The following is a 19,980-nucleotide window of genomic DNA, read 5'->3' as shown; positions in this document are numbered from 1 at the left end:
GTATTTTCGTCATTTTCATATTAAGATCTCAATTTGAGCATAAATAAATGAATTCAAGCTCTAAGATCGATCCCAATTCGGTCGCAATTCTCCTCCTCAAATTAAGGTAGGCTGATGAGGAGAACTGTGAATTAAGATCGATCTTAGGGTTTAAATCTCTTTATTTATGCTCAAATTGGGATCTTAAGTTGAAAATTACAAAAATACCCTTAAAATTTTTAGATTTCGACATGTCTTAAAAGGAGGAGTGACCGGCGTGATAAATTTTGACACTAAAACAATAGTCGTGGATGAAAATTGGCACTAAAACAATAGTCATAGATGAAAATTGGTAAGAATTAAACATGTAAATCAAAACTGTCATTTTACCAAATATCTTTCTACAATCAAATAATGATATCAATTAGTCAAACACACTAACTCAATCAACTAACAGTTATCAACTAATTAACAGTTATTTGTCAAACACCTCCAATGTTATAGAAAAATTTTGTATTGTTCAATTCCTACATCAAATATGAGGATAAAAGGGGGACAAACTGTTCAAGTATAATCTCAACTAAGTGCCTCTCATAATAGCCCACTACTTGTTAGGCTATGGGTTATTGCCTCGTCCTGTAAACAATAACGCCAACAATAAATTATATAAAATGAGAAAAAATAATTTACATTACACGAACCTAATTTATGGGATGTTTGCCATTTGGTTTGCACTCACAAAACCTTTTTCCGTACAAAAAGTATACTTAATTAATTAATTAATTTCATTAATATTAATATTGATTAACTAGTAGTCCATATATTATTAGAAGCCAAACGTAATAACATTGATTTTTCTTTATTTTTATATTTACTAATTTATTTATTTATTTCGGCATTTTTTAATGAAAGTTAGAAGCAAGAAAACAAAAGAGAAGGAATGGAACATATTGGTTGCAGCGTCGCAGAATATGCGATCCAATGCTAATCTCAAAAAATACATTGTTTAGTTATTTTATTCTAATTTAATAAATACCATTAATTAATAGACAAAAGCAATTAATTTAAAAAATCGTTTCTTCTTTGTCGCTAATAATGCGGTCAGTGCGATGCTCATCGACGGTACGATCCAGTTCAGCAATCACAGATGGATTTTACCTTTTATTTTTTTTTCCCTTTTCATAGGCACATTGATTTGATCTAATTCAAGAACCTATGCAGTCTAAAATAATAATAATAATAATAATAATAATAATAATAATAATAATAATAATAATAATAATAATAATTCAACCAAACAATGTATATTATTATTTTTTAAGATATAATAATAATAATAATAATAATAATAATAATAATAATAATAATAATAATAATAATAATAATAATAATAATATCCCTTCAAAAAAAATATACATTGTTTGGTTGAATTATTATTACTATTACTTCTATTATTATTGCACAATAATATGAAAGACGATGACTCCTATTATTGGTGAGGGATCTATCCACTCCAAGTGCGGAGCATCTAGGTTTTTAGTCTTTATATCATTTCTTCCCTTATCATTCTCAAATATAATTTTATTTTTCCTTACTAAATAATTAATATGAATTTCTATTTTATTCTCACGAAATTAAAATTCATTTTCTCCCTAATTCTCTCCTCCAAATCAATTAAATACTTTATTAGGGTTGTTTTGAAATGTTTAGACAAGAGTTGACAATACTAGATAAAATCTTGAAAGGACGATATATATAATTGTACATGGCGTAAAAGATATAAATAGCAATCAACATTGTAAACATTCTTAAAATTTATATACTTAAAAGGTAAATAAAAAGTATAAAAAATCAATAGTGTTGATAGTCACAATGCCTCTTATACCTCATGCAACACCAAAATGAATAGGCAAGCCTTTGAATTAAAGCCCTACCAATTTACTTTAGAGTTCCACTCAATCCTTATAACATTATGAACCCTAATATATAATGCATGTGTATGCCTTATGTTGTTAGTTTTTGTATCTTGTGTTATGAAATTTTGTACATTAAGAATATGAATTCTCTACTTAAAACAAATTAGTAATTGTGTCTTTATGTTATGAATTTATATGTCTTGTGTTGTGAAATTATGTGCTTATTATTAATACAAATTATGTATTTAAATCAAATTTGAAAAATAAGTAAATATATAACATGTGTATGTATCTTGTGTTGTGATTTTTTATGTCTCATGTTATGAAATTATGTATATTGCGAATATAAATTTTGTAGTTCGTCGTTTTGATCCAGAATCTATAATGCTATGTAGATCATGGTCCATGATATAAATGGCCAGTTACTCTAGATCCTCCAACTATTCGGTGCAAATCCAAAACTTCACCCATTTATACTAAATACAAAAGGTGATGGTGTCAATTCACATCATAAAATTTGATAAATAAATCAATATATAATATGTGATTACATACTAGCTAATAAAAATATTAAATCATTTTAAAAGTAATAGTAACATCAAAAAGTCAGCTGCATATAGTAAGTGGGAGCTCCACTGTGAACCTTGTGACCCTTTTTTTCCAGCCAAGAAATATTTGAGTCATGACTCATGCCTCACTTTCAATAGTTCCAGTTGGTACACATTATTATTTTATTATTAATATTATAATGTTATAGTACTACATATACAATATAACAACAATAATAAAAATAAAATAATATTATAAATTGGACAACTCCAAATCCAATCTTGGTCAGTAATTTGTCCTATTATGTTGAGAATGTGCTATTCGTTTACAACTTTACATTACAAATTAAACTACTCTACACTACATGCAATTGGACACTGATGCATGCAACCATTTATTTCACATATAGGGATACTTGGTGATTTGTTAAGTAGTAGAATCTGTTTAACGTGACATTACATTATTAAAAAAAAAAGTAAAATTTTTTTTATGTTATTTACTGAATAAGATTTCTCAGCTCACTTAACAAGTCAAATAATACTCTATATTTTATTTAATTTGATTACTTGTAGTTCACTCTTTCGTGTGGCAATAAACAAGCTTTACTTTCATAGTTCCATAAATTAAAAAAGGAGTTGGTATTCCAACAGAAACTTAGATTGTGTTTGGAAATCCGGATGAAATCATTTTCTAGATTTTTAGTGTTTGGCATAGGGAAAATTGGTGGTCAAAGGAAAAATAAGTCCATTTTTTCAGAAAATGACTTTTCTTTTTTCGAAAAATCTAAACCAACTTTTTTCTTGTTCTCCATCTTCATCGTTAATTTCTGTCGGGAACCAGGTTATCTGGTTTCACAAAGGAAATCATTTACTAGTTTCCGTTGGAATCCAGAAGTACTTATGGTTTTCGAAGCCGGAAACCATTTTTTTTTTTAATTCTATAAATAATATTGATTTTTTAAATACAATTCTGCTCATTTATGAAAAATGATCCAAACAGACTAAGACAATTTTCTGAAATATAATGCAACCAAACACTAGAAAAAAAATATTTTATGAGAAATGACTCATTTTTCAAAAAATATTTTTCAGATTTCCAAACACACACTTCTGAATGGCCATAATATTCCTACAACAATGACTATTTTTTTTATAAAAACAATTTTAGTTTCTGATCACTTGTGATTAGAATTCAGTTACGAGTGGTTGACAATTGTAAAGTAGCCGAAAAAGTTATATTTCTTATTAAAAAATTTAAATTCTCATTATAATAATAAAAAACCACCAAGTTTTCCAACTATGGCAGATGGAATGGAATGGTGTGGAAGGCAGCAGAAAGAGCATACAGGCAGCCACCAAAAAGCTGCGGGTAGGGGGGCTCTGGGCGGGGTGGTTGTGATCTGCGGGGTCTCACCAAGATTCACCACATATATTGCCTCTCACTGTTTCTTGTTTTTATTCACTCACCCGGCCCCTTTATTGTTTCTTCTCTATACTTCCAAAGGATCATTATAGGATTGGGGAATGTCTCCTCTTTACTAGGATAGGATTATCATGATTATATTATTGTGTACGTACATCAAATTAAACTACATTTTAACATAGGACGACATTGCTACATGTCTTATTCCATTAATAAAATAAAAGTAATGCCATGTATCCCTCGTATAATTTGCGCCTATACTATTTGATTTTTTTAAAAAAATTTTAATTAATAAGTAGATTTCATTTGATAGAGACATTAAGTTTAACCTAAGAAGACAAGTTTAGAAGAAGCGAAAACTAAAAAAGTAAGTTCAAAATGACTTTAAGTGGCCTGAGGTTTGACCTCAAGGTCACCCTAGGGTGTGGCCTTATTGCCTTAGTTGGCACTAAGCTCAGCGTAATGATCCCCAGTCAAAATAACCATTGGAATTTAACTACCTGATCTGCAAGGGACATGTCCAATTCATTTGGGTGTTGCCTAAATGTCTTTTGATATAAATGGTTAATGTGCTCGATCTCTAGTTGAGGACACACAATCCTTTCTTACAAAGACTTGATTTTTGTACAAAACAACCAATTAATAGCAAATTATGAAGTTGTCTTGTGTCTTTTCCATATTACCTTGTTCTTGTTTTTTAAGTGGGAATGATTAATAATTCTGAGCCCATTTTAATTATTTTCATCATTTTGTTTTGTAATGGAGCATCATTTTGTACATACTTGTGAATCAATGTAATGTATTCATAGCTTCTTCCCTGTTGTTGTGGAATGTGGACTTGTGTCTGTTAAATCTGGGCCTTTGTTGGGCTTAATTGATTCTGGAGAAAGCCTAAAACCAAGATGGTCCATGAGGGCAAATTATGCTGTGCATCCGTATGCACCATGCATGGTGCATACGGATGCAAAAACGACGTCGTTTTATTAAAAACGCGTGTCTCCCCTTAAAAAAAAAAAATTTCAAGTTCGATTCCCAGCAACAACATATGAATTAAAATTCCAGAATCAATGAACTATAATTCCATAATCGATGAACTATAATTCCATAATCTAATCTATGAACTAAAAATTCCAGAATGAGTGAACTAAAATTCCAGAATCTATGAATTAAAATTTCAGAATCGATGAATTACAATTCCAGAATCGATGAACTACAATTCCAAAATCAATGAACTAAAATTCCATAATCTATAAACTAAAATTCCAGAATGAATGAACAACATAATGCTGTTACTAAGAATCGAACTTGAATTTTTTTTAAAAAGAGACACACGTTTTTAATAAAACCACGTCATTTTTGCATCCGTATGCACCATGCATGATGCATACGGATGCACAGCATAACTATCCGTCCATGAGACAGTATGACTGTAATCCTGGAAGTTTCATCAGCAGACAAAAGTTTGTGTTTTTCTTTGGGCTTTTATCTTGTCGTCTCTTAGCTTCTCTTAAAAGTTTGTGTTTTTCTTTGGGGCAAAGTATTCCAGAAACCAAGCTTTAGTCCATAACTTTTTTATTTTTATTTTTAATATACATTAGGTTTCCCAACAAATTATAGTGTGGATCATGACCACATTACAATGTAAATCATTAATAAATTTATATTTCGTATTTTAGTATACACAATGCACATTGTTTATATACTGAAAGTAGATTATTTGATACTATATTAATAATCTGATTTACTTTACAAGGTATATCATGGTCCATCGTTTAATGATTGAGCTTTCTCAGCATATAAGTCATACTAGTCTTAAGTTTCCAAAATCTCTACATAAAAATCGCTGGCGAGTCACAGTTTTTAGGTTCTCATAAGGGATTTTTATTACCTCTGATTGGTTGAATCCTTACACTATCACTGCAACAAGATTTTAAGGTGATCAGTCAAACCAACTGAGTTAGTATTGTTTGCTGCTTTAATTTTGTCCATAAATAGAAACACTTTTATGCAACAGAACTAGGAACTCTTGGAATATAAATTCTGTCTGATCTTACTTGTGTACACATTGCAGTTGGACCTTTTCTCCCTGGCTCCAAGACTCCATTAACGCGCAATACAAATTGGAAGTCAAGCCATCCAAACGAGGCCGAATAAGGAGCTGCCACAAGACAGCCGTGCTGTTTGGTTTTCCATGAAGAGAGCTTATAAAAAGCGGCCTTTACTTCAATTCCTTGCATATCCAACATCCAATCCTAAAACTACTACGTACGATATGGCGTGTAAGATCGTAGTTGCCTTCTCTCTTCTGCTCCTTTCTTTGATCAACATCTCTCTGGGGGGAGAAATCGCCATATATTGGGGCCAAAATGGGGGTGAGGGCACTCTAGCCGACACTTGTGCCACCAACAACTACAACATCGTAAACATTGCTTTCTTAACAACGTTTGGCAGTGGCCGGACTCCGGTCCTCAACCTCGCCGGCCACTGTGATCCTGGTAGTAACCAGTGTACTGGACTCAGCGACGAGATCCGAGCCTGTAAGAGCCAAGGCATCAAAGTCATGCTTTCCATTGGTGGTGGCTCCGGAAGCTATTCCCTTTCCTCCGCAGATGATGCCAGGAATGTGGCACAGTATCTGTGGGACAACTATCTTGGAGGGCAGTCGGGGTCAAGGCCACTAGGGGATGAAGTCCTTGACGGAATCGACTTCGATATAGAGTCCGGCGGCGGCCAATTCTACGACGAATTAGCCAAAGCATTAAAAGCGTTTGGAACAAATGTCTTATTGACAGCGGCGCCGCAATGCCCATTCCCCGACCAAAGCCTGCAAACCGCCATAAACACCGGCCTCTTCGACTACGTGTGGGTGCAGTTCTACAACAACCCCACCGCCGCCTGTCAATATTCTGCCGGAAACACCGCCGATATTCTCAACTCTTGGAACAATAACTGGTCAAACATTCCCGCACAAAAAGTTTTAATGGGATTGCCTGCTTCTCAGGATGCCGCCAACAATGGCTTCATTCCTGCCGATGTTCTTACTTCTCAGATTCTCCCGGCGATCAAGGGTTCAACCAAATATGGAGGCGTAATGCTATGGTCTAAATTCAATGACAATGGCTACAGCTCAAGTATTAAGTCCGCAGTTTGATCAAAACTATACTACTTCATTTGTGTTGTTCTAATCTAAAACATAAATAATGTTTCTCCTATGACAACATTATATTTTATTGTACTAGCTTTTTTTGTACCTACTTATGAATTATGATGCATCAAAGTATACGATATAAATAAAAATAAAAAATAAAAAAGAATAAAAATATTGTTATGAAACTTAAACGGAGTGCAATAATGAATGTACCCATGATTTACTCATGCAAACTATAATGTATTACCCCGTATGTATTTAACTAATTCCACAATTCCAAGTGGAATGACTGCAGGTAGCTAGTCCACATATATATAGTCCGATCCATAATTATGTCTCATAGGTATATTGGTTATGAGCTAAGGCTTCAGTGGACTTATGATATTGGGCCAGGGTGTGAAGTGGGTCGAGAGGAGGAGGTGAGGTATCGGGTGTCGCCAGAGGGTTGGGAGTGTCATCGCCGGAGGTGGTCGCCGACTGGGGTGCTGGCCCTAGTCACGACAGCACGCCTGGGTGCGGCCCCAGCGCCTCCTGGCGCGGGGGGCAGTGTGCGGTGCTACACCACTGGATGGAAGGGGTCGCCGATTGGGGCGCGTTAGCCCCAGCCGCTGACGGCGCAGCTAGAGGCCCTGGCGCCCCCACGCGCGGGGGCAATGTGTGGTATCGCTGGCAGCGCGACGCGGCACGCCCCCGCATCCACATGCGTTCGTGATCCGAGAGGGGGGGGGGGGGGGGGGGTTGACGTGCCGACGTAATAAGGGGTGTGGGGGAAGTAGTGGGGTGCAACGTGGGGCACGTGGCGCTTCCCAGGAAGAATGTTGATCTTGGGACGTACACGCAGACGACCTCGGATGGGGGAGTATGCTATAAATAGGGGTCTGAATTCCTAACCGGGGACACGACAGGCACTACGATCTAGTAGTCTCGATCTCATGCTCTCAACTCTTTTGCCTGGGTTCGATTCCTGCCAGTAGCATAGTTAGTTATAGCCCATTTATTGGGCCGTGGTCTTTGTATTTGGGTTGCCATTCTGGGCATGTACCTTGGACTTTGTAGGTACTATTTCGGACATAGCGCCCCGGGTAATAAAGCTATTATTTTCCTACCCCGTTCTATATTTCTATACTCGGTTTATGGTGGACCCGGTCCCAATAAAACCATCAATGTCATTTTACATATTAAATTGTTTTTAGAGTTAATTTCATTTTTGGTTATATATTTATAGGTGAGAGTCCACTTTTAGTCCATTTTTAATAGAACATCCTCATTTGGTCATAATATTGTTGTGACATGATCATTTTTAGTCATCTATCAACAAAATCATTGAAATGACGTTAAATACAAAAGACATTTCAATCTTTTTTATACAAAGTAGTATAGGTTAAACCATTATATTTTTTACGTCTATTATTTTGAAAAAATTCATAATTGAAGACCAAAATGTCATTGTATTTAACGATGTTTAACCTGTTTTGTTGATAAAGGATAAAAAATATAATGGTCGTGCCACAATAATACTAGGACCAAAAGTGGATGTTCTGATTAAAAAAGAAGAAGACTTAAAGTGGACTATCACCCGTAAATATATGACCAAAAATGGAATTAATATATAAATGGAATTATTTAATAAATTGATGGACTCATTAAACTATTTTGGTAGAGGTGTCCAACGAACGGGTTAGCTCGTTTGATGCAGGGTGCACACGGATGCAAAAACGGCGTCGTTTTACTTAAATAAAAAAAATCATTTTCGATTGTCGTTAGTTACGTAAACATATGTTCATAATTTTATAATTTCACATTCTGGATTTATAGTTATGAAATTATGAATGTGTAGTTATGCAATTCTGGATTTATAGTTATGAAGTTATGGATTTGTAATTATGCATGCAATTCTAAATGTATAGTTATGAAGTTATGGATGTGTAGTTATGCATGCAATTTTGAATGTATAGTTATGAAGTTATGGATGCGTAGTTATGCAATTTTGGATTTATAATTATGAAGTTATGGATGTGTAGTTATGCAATTCTGGATTTATAGTTGTGAAGTTATGGATGTATAGTTATGTAATTCTGGATGTATAGTTATGAAGTTATGAAGTTATGAATGTGTAATTATGCATGCAATTCTGGATTTATAGTTATGAAGTTATGGATGTGTAGCTATGCAATTCTATTTTTTTTTTTTTTTAAGTCGGACGTCAAAACGACGTCGTTTTTGCAACCATGGCGCACACGGTTGCACACTTGCACAGCATAACGCTCAGCTCCTTCCCGACAAATTATAGTGTGGTTCATGATCCACATTGCAATATAAATCATTAATAAATTTTATAATTCATATTTTAATATATTGAATGCACATTATTTATATACTGAAAGTATATTATTTGGTAGTATACCAAATAATATATCTTTAAAAATGAAATTTTAATATATTAAAAATATACTTTTAATATAATAAAAATATATTTTATGTCAGTAGTTCTTATAAGGTGGATCATGGTCCATGATTTAATGATTTAGGTTTCTCAGCATAGGTCATACTAGTCTTAATTCTCCTAAATATCTACATTGACATTCTGTGCATAAGGAATTTTTATTACCTTTAATTAATTAAATCTTTACACTAGAACAAGACTTAGGTGATCAGTTAAACTAATTGAACTGAGATAAATTGAAACACTTTTCTGCAACAGAACTAGGAACTCTTGGAATATTATATTATTCTGTCGACCTTTTCTTCCTCCAGGACTCCATTGACGCGCAATAAAATACAATTTGGAAGTCATGCCACCCAAACGAGGCCGAATAAGGAGCTGCCACGATACAGCCGTGCTGTTTGGTTTTCCAGGAAGAGAGCTTATAAAAAGCGGCCTTTACTTCCTTAGCTTGCATATCCAACATCCAATACTAAAACTACTACACACGATATGGCGAGTAAGATCGTAGTTGCCTTCTCTCTTCTGCTCCTTTCTTTGATCAACATCTCTCTGGGGGGAGAAATCGCCATATATTGGGGCCAAGATGGGGGTGAGGGCACTCTAGCCGAAACTTGTGCCACCAACAACTACAACATCGTAAACATTGCTTTCTTAACGTTTGACAGTCACCGGAATCCGGTCCTCAACCTCGCCGGCCACTGTGGACCTGGTAGTAACCCGTGTACTGTCCTGAGCGACCAGATCCGAGCCTGTAAGAGCCAAGGCATCAAACTCATGCTTTCCATTGGCGGTGCCGGCGTCGGAAACTATTCCCTTTCATCCCCTGAGGATGCCAAGTAAGCCCGATTCTCCCTTTTTTATCTCTAACTTTTTGCGGAGTACTTTTTTAGTGACAAGAAAAATCACTATATATATTCTGATATTGTGACTTTAATTGCCAAATGACCAAATACATCAATTTAGGTTGTTTATAAATTACTATGCTAATACTCTGATCAACTTGACTGGAGTTGTCCTTAACTTGATTTGGCAGTTAGGCCACCGCTAGCCGGTTGAACCGTCCAAACACATTTTATAATATTAGTGTTGACTTGTTGAAGTTTCTACTAGTTGCAAAGTGTAGAAACTTTGGCAAGTCATAACTTTTGACTCCGTTATTCAGTTTGCACCATTTTTTTTTTAAATCGCGTATTTTTTCAGAATCTAAGACTACCCCTTGAACCCACAATCTCTCACGGGAGAACAATTTGGTGCAACTATACCCTAAGGTCCTTTACAAAAAGCGGGTAACATTATCTTATTCACTCAACATTTTGTGTGTTCAGGAATGTGGCACAGTATCTGTGGGACAACTATCTTGGAGGGCAGTCACCGTCAAGGCCACTAGGAGATGCAGTCCTTGACGGAATCGACTTCGATATAGAGTCCGGCGGCGGCCAATTCTACGACGACCTGGCCAGAGCATTAAAAGCGTTTGGAACAAACGTCTTATTGACAGCAGCGCCGCAATGCCCATTCCCCGATCAAAATCTGCAAGCCGCCATAAACACCGGCCTTTTTGACTACGTCTGGGTGCAGTTCTACAACAACCCCAACGCCGCCTGTCAATATTCTGACGGGAACACCGCCGATATTCTCAACTCTTGGAACAATAACTGGTCAAACATTCCCGCACAAAAAGTATTAATGGGATTGCCTGCTTCTCATGATGCCGCCTACTTAGGCGGCTTCATTCCTGCAGATGTTCTTACTTTTCAGGTTCTCCCGGCGATCAAGGGTTCAACCAAATATGGAGGCGTAATGCTATGGTTTAAATTCTACGACAATGGCTACAGCTCAAGTATTAAGTCCGCAGTTTGATCAAAACTATACTACTTCATGTTTGTTGTACGTTCTAATCTAAAACATAAATAATGTTTCTCCTTTTCATTTATGACAACATAATATTATATTGTACTAGTTTTTTTTTTTTTTTTTTTTTCATTGGGTACCTACTTAATTATGTCATTTTACATAATTAGTCCGATCCATAATTATGTCATTTTACATATTAAAAATTGTTTTTTTTTTAATTATATAAATGGAATTTTTTATAAATTGATGGACTCATTAAACTATTTTGGCAATACATTTGCGACCATATGTATTATAAAATTATACCCGTTATGAAAATTATTTATGCCACAATTATAGTGATTTAGGAAAAGATATGATCATATATGTATAGTATTTATTTAAACCTATAATATGTCATATTTTGAGTAACAAAGGAAATTCGTAACTTTGTTTATCAAGTTAATTAACAGTCTAACCAATTTAACTATGTTACAATGTATGTAGTATTTGTTCATAGCTATTTTCAAATCTACTGAAACACAAAAGGTAAATACTACTCCCAGGGGCTCAAAAAATAAAAACGTTTTATCTATTAGTTATTATGAATCTAATAATAACTTAAAAAATGAATCTAATTATTAATCAAATATGAATAATAATATGTTGCATGCCAATCCTATTGTATTATAAAATCGTACTTGTTACCAAAATTGTTTATTACACAATTTTCAACGATTTGGGAAAGATATGATCATATATTTAACAAAGCATACAATATATTTAGTTTTCCTGGGAAGTAAGCATATAAAACGATACAGACTTGCTGTTTTGGCGTATAACATAATATTTGCTTCAAATTAAACTACAAAAAATATGGCGTATAACATAATATTTGCTTTCTCTCTTTTGCTCCTTTCCTTGCTTAACATCTCTCTCGGGGCAGAAATCGCGATATACTGGGGCCAAAATGGGAACGAGGGCAGCCTGCGAGACACCTGCGCGACCAACAACTATAACATCGTAAACATAGCGTTCTTAACAACGTTTGGCAATGGCCAAACTCCGGTCCTCAACCTGGCTGGTCATTGCGATCCTGCTAGTAATCAGTGTACTGGCCTGAGCGACGAGATCAGAGCCTGTAAGAGCCAAGGCATCAAAGTCTTGCTTTCCATTGGTGGCAGCATCGGAAACTATTCCCTTTCCTCTCCTGATGATGCCAAGTATATATGCCCAATTCAATTCTCTCTTTCTAATATATAGTTTCATTATTTGTTTACACTTTTATGAGATAGTTTCATTATTGATTTACACTTTGAGTGTATTGACTGACAAGAGAAACCCCAGTCACTATTTTAAAGTATACACTGGTAAATTAGCCTTATGACTTTATAATTAGTGGACAAATAATGTGAAAAATCAATCTGACTAGCATTTTGTCACGGGTTGGTCTGGTGTGAATGAAGATTAGTCAATTGTACGGGTTTAAAGGTGGTCAGCCTAACAAAGTATATATATATATATATATATATATATACACGCAGGAATGTGGCACAATATCTGTGGGACAATTATCTTGGAGGGCAGTCGGAGTCAAGGCCACTAGGGGATGAAAGCCTGGACGGAATCGACTTTGCTATAGTTATAGGCGGCAGCCAATTCTACGACGAATTGGCGAAGGCCTTATCAGCGTTTGGGGAAAAAGTGTACTTGACAGCAGCTCCTCAATGTCCCTTCCCGGATCGACGGCTACAAGCGGCCATAAAAACCGGCCTTTTCGACTACGTCTGGGTGCAATTCTTCAACAACCCTACCGCCGCGTGTCAGTATTCTGGGGATACCAAAACCGATCTTCTGAAATCTTGGAAAGATAACTGGTCTACCATTCCCACACGGAAACTATTAATGGGATTGCCTGCATCCCCGAAGGCTGCCGGAAGTGGTTTCATTCCGGCTGATGTGCTTACTTCTCAGATTCTCCCGGCGATCAAGGGTACACCCCAATATGGAGGCGTCATGCTCTGGTCTAAATTCACTGACAATGGCTACAGCTCAAGTATTAAGTCTGCCGTTTGATCTTTTAATTTAATTTGTTGTTCTAAAATCTATATATATATAAAATAAATGGTGGGTTTCTCCTTTTGGGACTAGTTTGAATTTCGTTCTTAATTATTTCCTGTTGTGGTGGGCTTGCATTGCATGATAAGTTGGTATATTCTTTCTTGTGCTATTGTATTCCAAAAAAGGAGATTAGAAACAGTGAAACACCTCTCTGATATGCATGATAAGTATAGAACGTAACGAAACCTAGGAATATTATGTGTTATATATACTTGCCGACCATCGATGAACGGATCGGATTAACAAAGCCTCAGTAACTGTCGGATGATAGTAAAAAGTCATCATAGCAAACCCGGTAGCTACTTGTACTAAAAAAACAAACCCGGTAGCTACTTGTACTAAAAAAACAAGTAAGCATAATTCCCCCTAAACAATAAAATTCAGTAACGGTAGGACGATAGTAAAAAGTCATAGCAAACCCGGTAGTTACTTGTACTAAAAAACAAGTAAGCGTAATTCCCCCTAAACAATAAAATAGATTGACGTGGGGAGGAACATATTTGCTAGTTATATCATCCGCAATCGCCTGAATCTCCAGACGTTCTTCGAACCAATCATAGACTTTATTGAGATACCAGTGGACCACAAGGTCCTTGGTAACCTTTAAATTTTATTTAAAAGTGCAATTAAATCCTTCAACATTAATGATAACCTTAAATTTCATTTAAAAGTGCAATTAAATCATTCAACATTAAAAAGGTTTAATTAAATACTCAGACTTATCAAAATAGATCAAATAAACAATGTTTATTGGTATTAGTTACCGATTATTCATCGCTAAAAAAACTCAATTTACCACCACTTTTAACGGAAAGACAACCGTCACCTTCTCGTGAAGAAGACGACCGGGATGTACATGGGAAATGGCGTACGTACATCAATCACAAATTCAGTCCACCATTCACAGATTACCTCTATAACAGACAAATTATTTGATATGTTTAATTAATGTAAGCAACTACTCTCCCCACCTTTTAAGTGTTAATTAAAGTGATTAAATGTGAATTATGATGCATTCATCATCAGTTTAAGTTGTGGATGAGTTCTGCAGTTGTGTGCTTCAATTGGTAATAAGTGGCCTTACCATATACACATGCTGCTTAGTTTGGTACGGTGGAGTAAATGGTGGGACATTCCATTATTATATTTAACAACAAATTAAATTAAAGCAAGCTAGCTTTATTATAGATGCATTATATTATTATTTGATGTGATGAATATAATCCATCATAAGTACGTAGAAGCTAGCTAGTACAATATTATGTTACATCCGATCTGATCTCAAACATTTAGTATTTAGCTAGAGGACGGCAAATATGAAGTAATATAGTTTTGAGTAACCATAGAGACATAAGGCTTGATCTTGGAGCTGTAGCCATTGTCATAGAACTTAGACCATAGCATTACGCCACCGTATTTGGGTGTGGCCTTGATAGCCGGGAGAATCTGAGAAGTTAGCACATCTGCCAGAATGAAACCACTTCCGGCTGCTTCCGGGGACGCTGGCAAACCCAAGAATAGTTTTCCGGTGGGAATGGTTGACCAGTCATTGTTCCAAGAGTTCAAAAGATTGGTGGCGTCGCCGTTGTACTGACAGGGAGGGTTGTTGTAGAACTGCACCCAAACGTAGTCGAAGAGGCCGGTGTTTATGGCGGTTTGCAGACTTTGATCGGGGAATGGGCATTGCGGCGCCGCTGTCAATAAGACGTTTGTTCCAAACGCTTTTAATGCTTTGGCTAATTCGTCGTAGAATTGGCCGCCGCCGGACTCTATATCGAAGTCAATTCCGTCAAGGACTGCATCCCCTAGTGGTCTTGACCCTGACTGCCCTCCAAGATAGTTGCCCCACAGATACTGTGCCACATTCCTGGCATCATCTGCGGAGGAAAGGGAATAGCTTCCGGCGCCACCACCAATGGAAAGCAAGACTTTGATGCCTTGGCTCTTACAGGCTCGGATCTCGTCGCTCAGGCCAGTGCACTGGTTACTACCAGGATCACAGTGGCCGGCGAGGTTGAGGACCGGAGTCCGGCCACTGCCAAACGTTGTTAAGAAAGCAATGTTTACGATGTTGTAGTTGTTGGTGGCACAAGTGTCGGCTAGAGTGCCCTCACCCCCATTTTGGCCCCAATATATGGCGATTTCTCCCCCCAGAGAGATGTTGATCGAAGAAAGGAGCAGAAGAGAGAAGGCAATTACGATCTTACACGCCATATCGTGTGTAGTAGTTTTAGGATTGGATGTTAGTTGGATCTGCAAGGAAGTAAAGGCCGCTTTTTATAAGCTCTCATCCAGGAAAAACAAACAGCACGGCTGTGTCGTGGCAGCTCCTTATTTCACAAATTATGCCCTGGAAACGTGTCGGTATCGTTTTTATAGAAAAAAAAATTAGTTAATGTGCTGTTAACGGTGCGCGTTTATTCAGATTATGAATTTTCTGTTATGAGATTATGAACTTACAGTTATGTAATTATGAATTTTCTGTAAATTCATAATCTCACAGAAAATTCATAATCTCATAACAGAAAATTCATAATCGCATACCAGAAAATTCATAATCTCATAACAGAAAATTCATAATTTCATAAAAGAAAATTCATAATCTCATAAAAGAAAATTCATAATTTCATAACTGCTCATTTATAAATCCATGCATGCACATTCATAATTTATGAATGTTGAAGATACTTGCGCGAAGAGAAAGTAAAACCGAGAAATGTGAAAATGAAGAAGAAAACTCGTACAGTTAAAAAGAAAGAAAGAAAGAAAGATAACGGTGCACCGTTACCGTTGGGACCGTGTTCACCATGGATGGTGAACACGATTCCATGGCATAACGATTCTCCTTATTTGGGGCAGGCTTGACTATCAAATTGTATTATATATGATGGTCACCGGCGGATTTAAAAAACATCATGAATTGACTTGGGTTATAGGTGTGGTTCTGGCTGTTTTGACCGCATCTTTTGGCATATACAAGCTACCACGCTCCCATCGAGGCTCAAATCCATCAACTCCCACATAAAAAAGCAATTTGGTACCATTGGACCACAAGGTCCTTGATACTAATAGCTTATTTTAAGTTACCAATAAAGTATAATGTATTAAACAATAAAGTATAATATGATTTAAAATGTAAGAATGTGTTAGAAATATTTAATTTGAATGTAAAATTGAGTTACAACATTTCTTTCTTTAAAAAAATTAATTTGTGTTTTAATATTAGCCAACCTAACTAGAGTTTGGTTAACTGCTATGGGAATTATATTCATAATTTGGTACATAGTTGTTATACTTTCTACTTTCTTGTTTAAACAATTTAATTAAGAACATCTTTCAAAGACTTAAATCTTTCATAATCTAAACTAAGAAAGTTCCAAATCTCTCAAACCACCAAATTAATTAGCTCATCAAAGAGTGTATGCGATATTTCAGTATATGCCCGCATGGACTTAGCTCACTAGTTCATTATGTAGTATTTGAGAGAAGAAGATATTTCGATGCACCGAATAATCTTTTAAATATTGTTCTGCATCAAAGAAATACTTCAAAACATTTATAAGACCACAATACAAAATAAAATATAGATAAATTTAATAAAAACACATTAATTTTTAAAACAAGAATTCTTCTCATTGAAAATTAAATAACAAACAATTAAGTACTAGAATTTAAGGGTCACATTTGTGTGAGACCGTGTCACGGATCTTTATCCGTTAAACGGGTCGAGTCGGGCCAATATGCAAATGTAATCTTATACTAGCAAATGTAATACTAAATCAGGAATAAAATGTGTGTTACTTATTATAAACGAAAACATATAATACTTTTGAGAACAAATGTGATACTTTTATATTTTGATGTAAAAGTATTACTTTTTCATGAGATTTGATTCAGAATGAAAGAAATAAAGGGGCTCGCTTTGACCGTTAAAGTAGCGGTTAAAAGTATTATGGGTGTGTTTGGTTCGCACATGAGAATCGAAATCGAAATCGAAATGGGTATCAAATACTTGGTAATGGTAATGGATTTTAGTGAAAGTATTTTGCATGTTTGGTAGTAGGGTGAAATGAGAATTATTATCAATAATAATCATTCTGGCCGATGTGCTTAATTCTCAGGTTCTCCCGGCGATCGAGGGTCCCAATATGGAGGCGTGATGCTCTGGTCTAAAGTTTTTGACAATGGCTACAGCTCAAGTATTAAGTCTGCGGTTTGATCTTTTAATTTAATTTGTTGTTCTAAAATCTATATATATAAAATAAATGATGAATTTTCTCTTTTGTTGGTAAATTTCTTGTATTTTCATTAATTGGTCAGAGAACCAGATCGCCCACACTCTAATTAGGGTGGCTGGCTCTCATTTTTGGGACCTCGTTCCTCGTTGTATTCTCAATCTTTTTACCAACTTAATTGAAATGCAATTTTTATTTTTTTTTTGTCAAAAAATGGTGGGTTTCTCCTTTTGGGATCGGACTAGTTTGAATTTCATTCTTAATTATTATTTCCTGTTGTGGTGGGCTTGCATTGCATGCTTACCTTAAAACCACCGAGTGACATCAACGAACCTAATACTTCTTGGACTTCAGTTAGGGTCCGTTTGGAAAGCAGGAAAATGACTTCTGGAAAATGTTTTCTGGAAAATGAGTCATTTTCCGGAAAACATTTTCCTTTTCAGTGTTTGGTTGCATTATGGAAAACTGTTTTTCTGTGTTTGGTTCATTTTCTGGAAAATGAGTAGAATTGTATAATTAAACATTTTAATTATTTTATTTAGAATATTACAACATGTATAATAATATATAATAATATAATATTAATTTTAAATATAATAAAAAATAGCTAAGTTTTTCAAAAAAAAAAACTAATAATATATCAAAAATATTATGGTGGTGGTGTAGTGGTAGTGGTGTTATTCGTTATATAATAATAATAATAATAATAATAATAATAATAATAATAATAATAATAATAATAATAATAATAATAATAATTGGTGGTGGTATGACGGTGGTGGTGTGGTGGCGGTGGTATGGTGGTGGTGGCGACGGTGGTGGTTGCGGTGGTATGGTCGTGGAGGTGGCGGCGGCGGCGGTGTGATGGTGGTGGCGGTGGTTGCTGTGGTATGGTGGTGGCAGCGGCGACGGTGGTTGCGGTAGTATGCTGGTGGTGGCGGTGACGGCGGTAGTGGTGTTTGTGTGATGGTGGTAGTAGTATGACGGTGGTGGCAGTGGTCGTGTTGTTGCGGTGGTGGTGGCGGCGACGGTGGTTGCGGTGGTATGGTGGTGGTGGTGGCGGCGGTGGTTGCGGTGGTATGGTGGTGGTGGTGGCGGCGGCGGTGACGGTGGTGTGGTGGTGGTGGCGGTGGTATGGTGGTGATGGCGGTGGCGGTGGTATGGTGGTAGTGGTGGCGGCGATGGTGGTTGTGGTGGTATGGTGGTGGTGGCGGTGGTAGCGGCGACAATGGTTGTAGTGGTATGGTGGTGGTGGTGGTGGTGGCGGCGACGGTGGTTGCGGTGGTATGGTGGCGGTGGTTGCGGTGGTATGGTGGTGATGGCGGTGGCGGTGGTATGGTGGTAGTGGTGGCGGCGACGGTGGTTGCGGTGGTATGGTGGTGGTGGTGGCGGCGGCGGTGGTGTGAAGGTGGTGGTGTGGTGGTGGTAGTGGTTGCGGTGTTGGTGGTGGTTGTGGTGGGGGTGTGATGGTGGCGGGGGTATAGTGGTGGTGGCAGCGGCAATAGTGGTGGTGATGGTGGTATGGTGTTGATGATGTTGGTGGTGGTGTGATGTTGGTGTAAAAGTTAGAAAATGACTTCCCCCCAAAAAAAGGGGAAGTCATTTTCCTCCAAAACAAGCCTATTTTCCAAAGTCAACGGAAAATGATTTCCGTTGACTTGATTTTCCAGGCACATCCAAACACTGAAAACTTGGAAAATGATTTCCAGAACTCATTTTCCAGGTTTCCAAACACACCCTTAGTTCCGTACGTTAACAAAACAACAAATCATTAATAATTCAGTTATTGGGTTGTGCATGTTGAGCAATGAGATAAGAGATTGGGGATTGGACCTTAAATAGCTCAGACCATCAATGCAGGGTTCCTATTGTTTTACTGTTTGCACCAATATAATAGGTTTTATCTTTCCATGAAAGGGACAATATTTGAAATTGTTAAGTTAAGCACCTTTTATTATTTCCCATATGTTTGTAATGGTTAGGCTTGGCATCTTTAATTATTTCTCAATGTTTGAAATTGTTATATTAGGCTAAGCACCTTTTATTATTTCCCAATGTTTGGAATTGGTAGGCTAAGCACATTTCTTTATGTCATTGGATTAGATGAAAAACCTTTCACATGTATATATCTTAAACACTGGCAATAATAATACAATTTGATAGGCAAGCCGGCCTGCCCCAAATGGAGCTGCCACGACACAGCCGTGCTGTTTGTTTTTCCAGGATGAGAGCTTATAAATAGTCTCTGCTTCCTTGCAATTATTCCCAGGCCACAAATGATCCAAACCTCGATCAAATTACACAAAATATTATTTGCATGCATGGCATATA

At 36.4% G+C, this 19,980-nt stretch overlaps 4 protein-coding genes across 4 annotated transcripts; 3 read left to right on the top strand and 1 right to left on the bottom strand.

Moving 5' to 3' along the window:
* The first annotated feature begins 6,078 nt into the window (after positions 1–6,078).
* Positions 6,079–7,153, top strand: LOC109185258 (acidic endochitinase-like). The gene has a single exon (XM_019335240.1). It carries the CDS (start codon positions 6,139–6,141, stop codon positions 7,015–7,017), a length of 879 nt encoding a protein of 292 aa, XP_019190785.1. The 5' UTR covers positions 6,079–6,138; the 3' UTR covers positions 7,018–7,153.
* Positions 7,154–9,900: 2,747 nt separating this feature from the next.
* On the top strand, positions 9,901–11,416 carry LOC109185286 (acidic endochitinase-like). Its single transcript, XM_019335267.1, has 2 exons — positions 9,901–10,296; positions 10,786–11,416. Exons 1-2 carry the CDS (start codon positions 9,950–9,952, stop codon positions 11,318–11,320), a joined length of 882 nt encoding a protein of 293 aa, XP_019190812.1. The 5' UTR covers positions 9,901–9,949; the 3' UTR covers positions 11,321–11,416.
* A 730-nt stretch (positions 11,417–12,146) lies between these two features.
* On the top strand, positions 12,147–13,369 carry LOC109185293 (acidic endochitinase-like). Its single transcript, XM_019335274.1, has 2 exons — positions 12,147–12,516; positions 12,838–13,369. The coding sequence occupies exons 1-2, from the start codon at positions 12,170–12,172 to the stop codon at positions 13,367–13,369; spliced, it is 879 nt and encodes a 292-aa protein (XP_019190819.1). The 5' UTR covers positions 12,147–12,169.
* Positions 13,370–14,577: 1,208 nt separating this feature from the next.
* LOC109185272 (acidic endochitinase-like) lies at positions 14,578–15,665 on the bottom strand. Its single transcript, XM_019335252.1, has one exon. It carries the CDS (start codon positions 15,626–15,628, stop codon positions 14,711–14,713), a length of 918 nt encoding a protein of 305 aa, XP_019190797.1. The 5' UTR covers positions 15,629–15,665; the 3' UTR covers positions 14,578–14,710.
* Between the last annotated feature and the right edge of the window lie 4,315 nt (positions 15,666–19,980).

The sequence above is a fragment of the Ipomoea nil genome, unplaced genomic scaffold, assembly GCF_001879475.1.
Source record: "Ipomoea nil cultivar Tokyo-kokei standard unplaced genomic scaffold, Asagao_1.1 scaffold0188, whole genome shotgun sequence".
In the NCBI taxonomy this organism is placed as follows: Eukaryota; Viridiplantae; Streptophyta; class Magnoliopsida; order Solanales; family Convolvulaceae; genus Ipomoea; species Ipomoea nil.
This window is presented reverse-complemented; position numbering and strand designations above follow the sequence as displayed.

What these genes read in the sequence shown, in the direction of transcription:
- LOC109185293 (XM_019335274.1), top strand. Translation starts at nt 12,170, where the DNA reads ATGGCGTATAACATAATATTTGCTTTCTCTCTTTTGCTCCTTTCCTTG. An exon ending in TCCTCTCCTGATGATGCCAA is followed by an intron (nt 12,517 to 12,837) that starts GTATATATGCCC and finishes ATATACACGCAG; the next exon opens with GAATGTGGCACAATATCTGT.
- LOC109185286 (XM_019335267.1), top strand. Translation starts at nt 9,950, where the DNA reads ATGGCGAGTAAGATCGTAGTTGCCTTCTCTCTTCTGCTCCTTTCTTTG. An exon ending in TCATCCCCTGAGGATGCCAA is followed by an intron (nt 10,297 to 10,785) that starts GTAAGCCCGATT and finishes TTGTGTGTTCAG; the next exon opens with GAATGTGGCACAGTATCTGT.
- LOC109185272 (XM_019335252.1), bottom strand. Translation starts at nt 15,628, where the DNA reads ATGGCGTGTAAGATCGTAATTGCCTTCTCTCTTCTGCTCCTTTCTTCG.
- LOC109185258 (XM_019335240.1), top strand. Translation starts at nt 6,139, where the DNA reads ATGGCGTGTAAGATCGTAGTTGCCTTCTCTCTTCTGCTCCTTTCTTTG.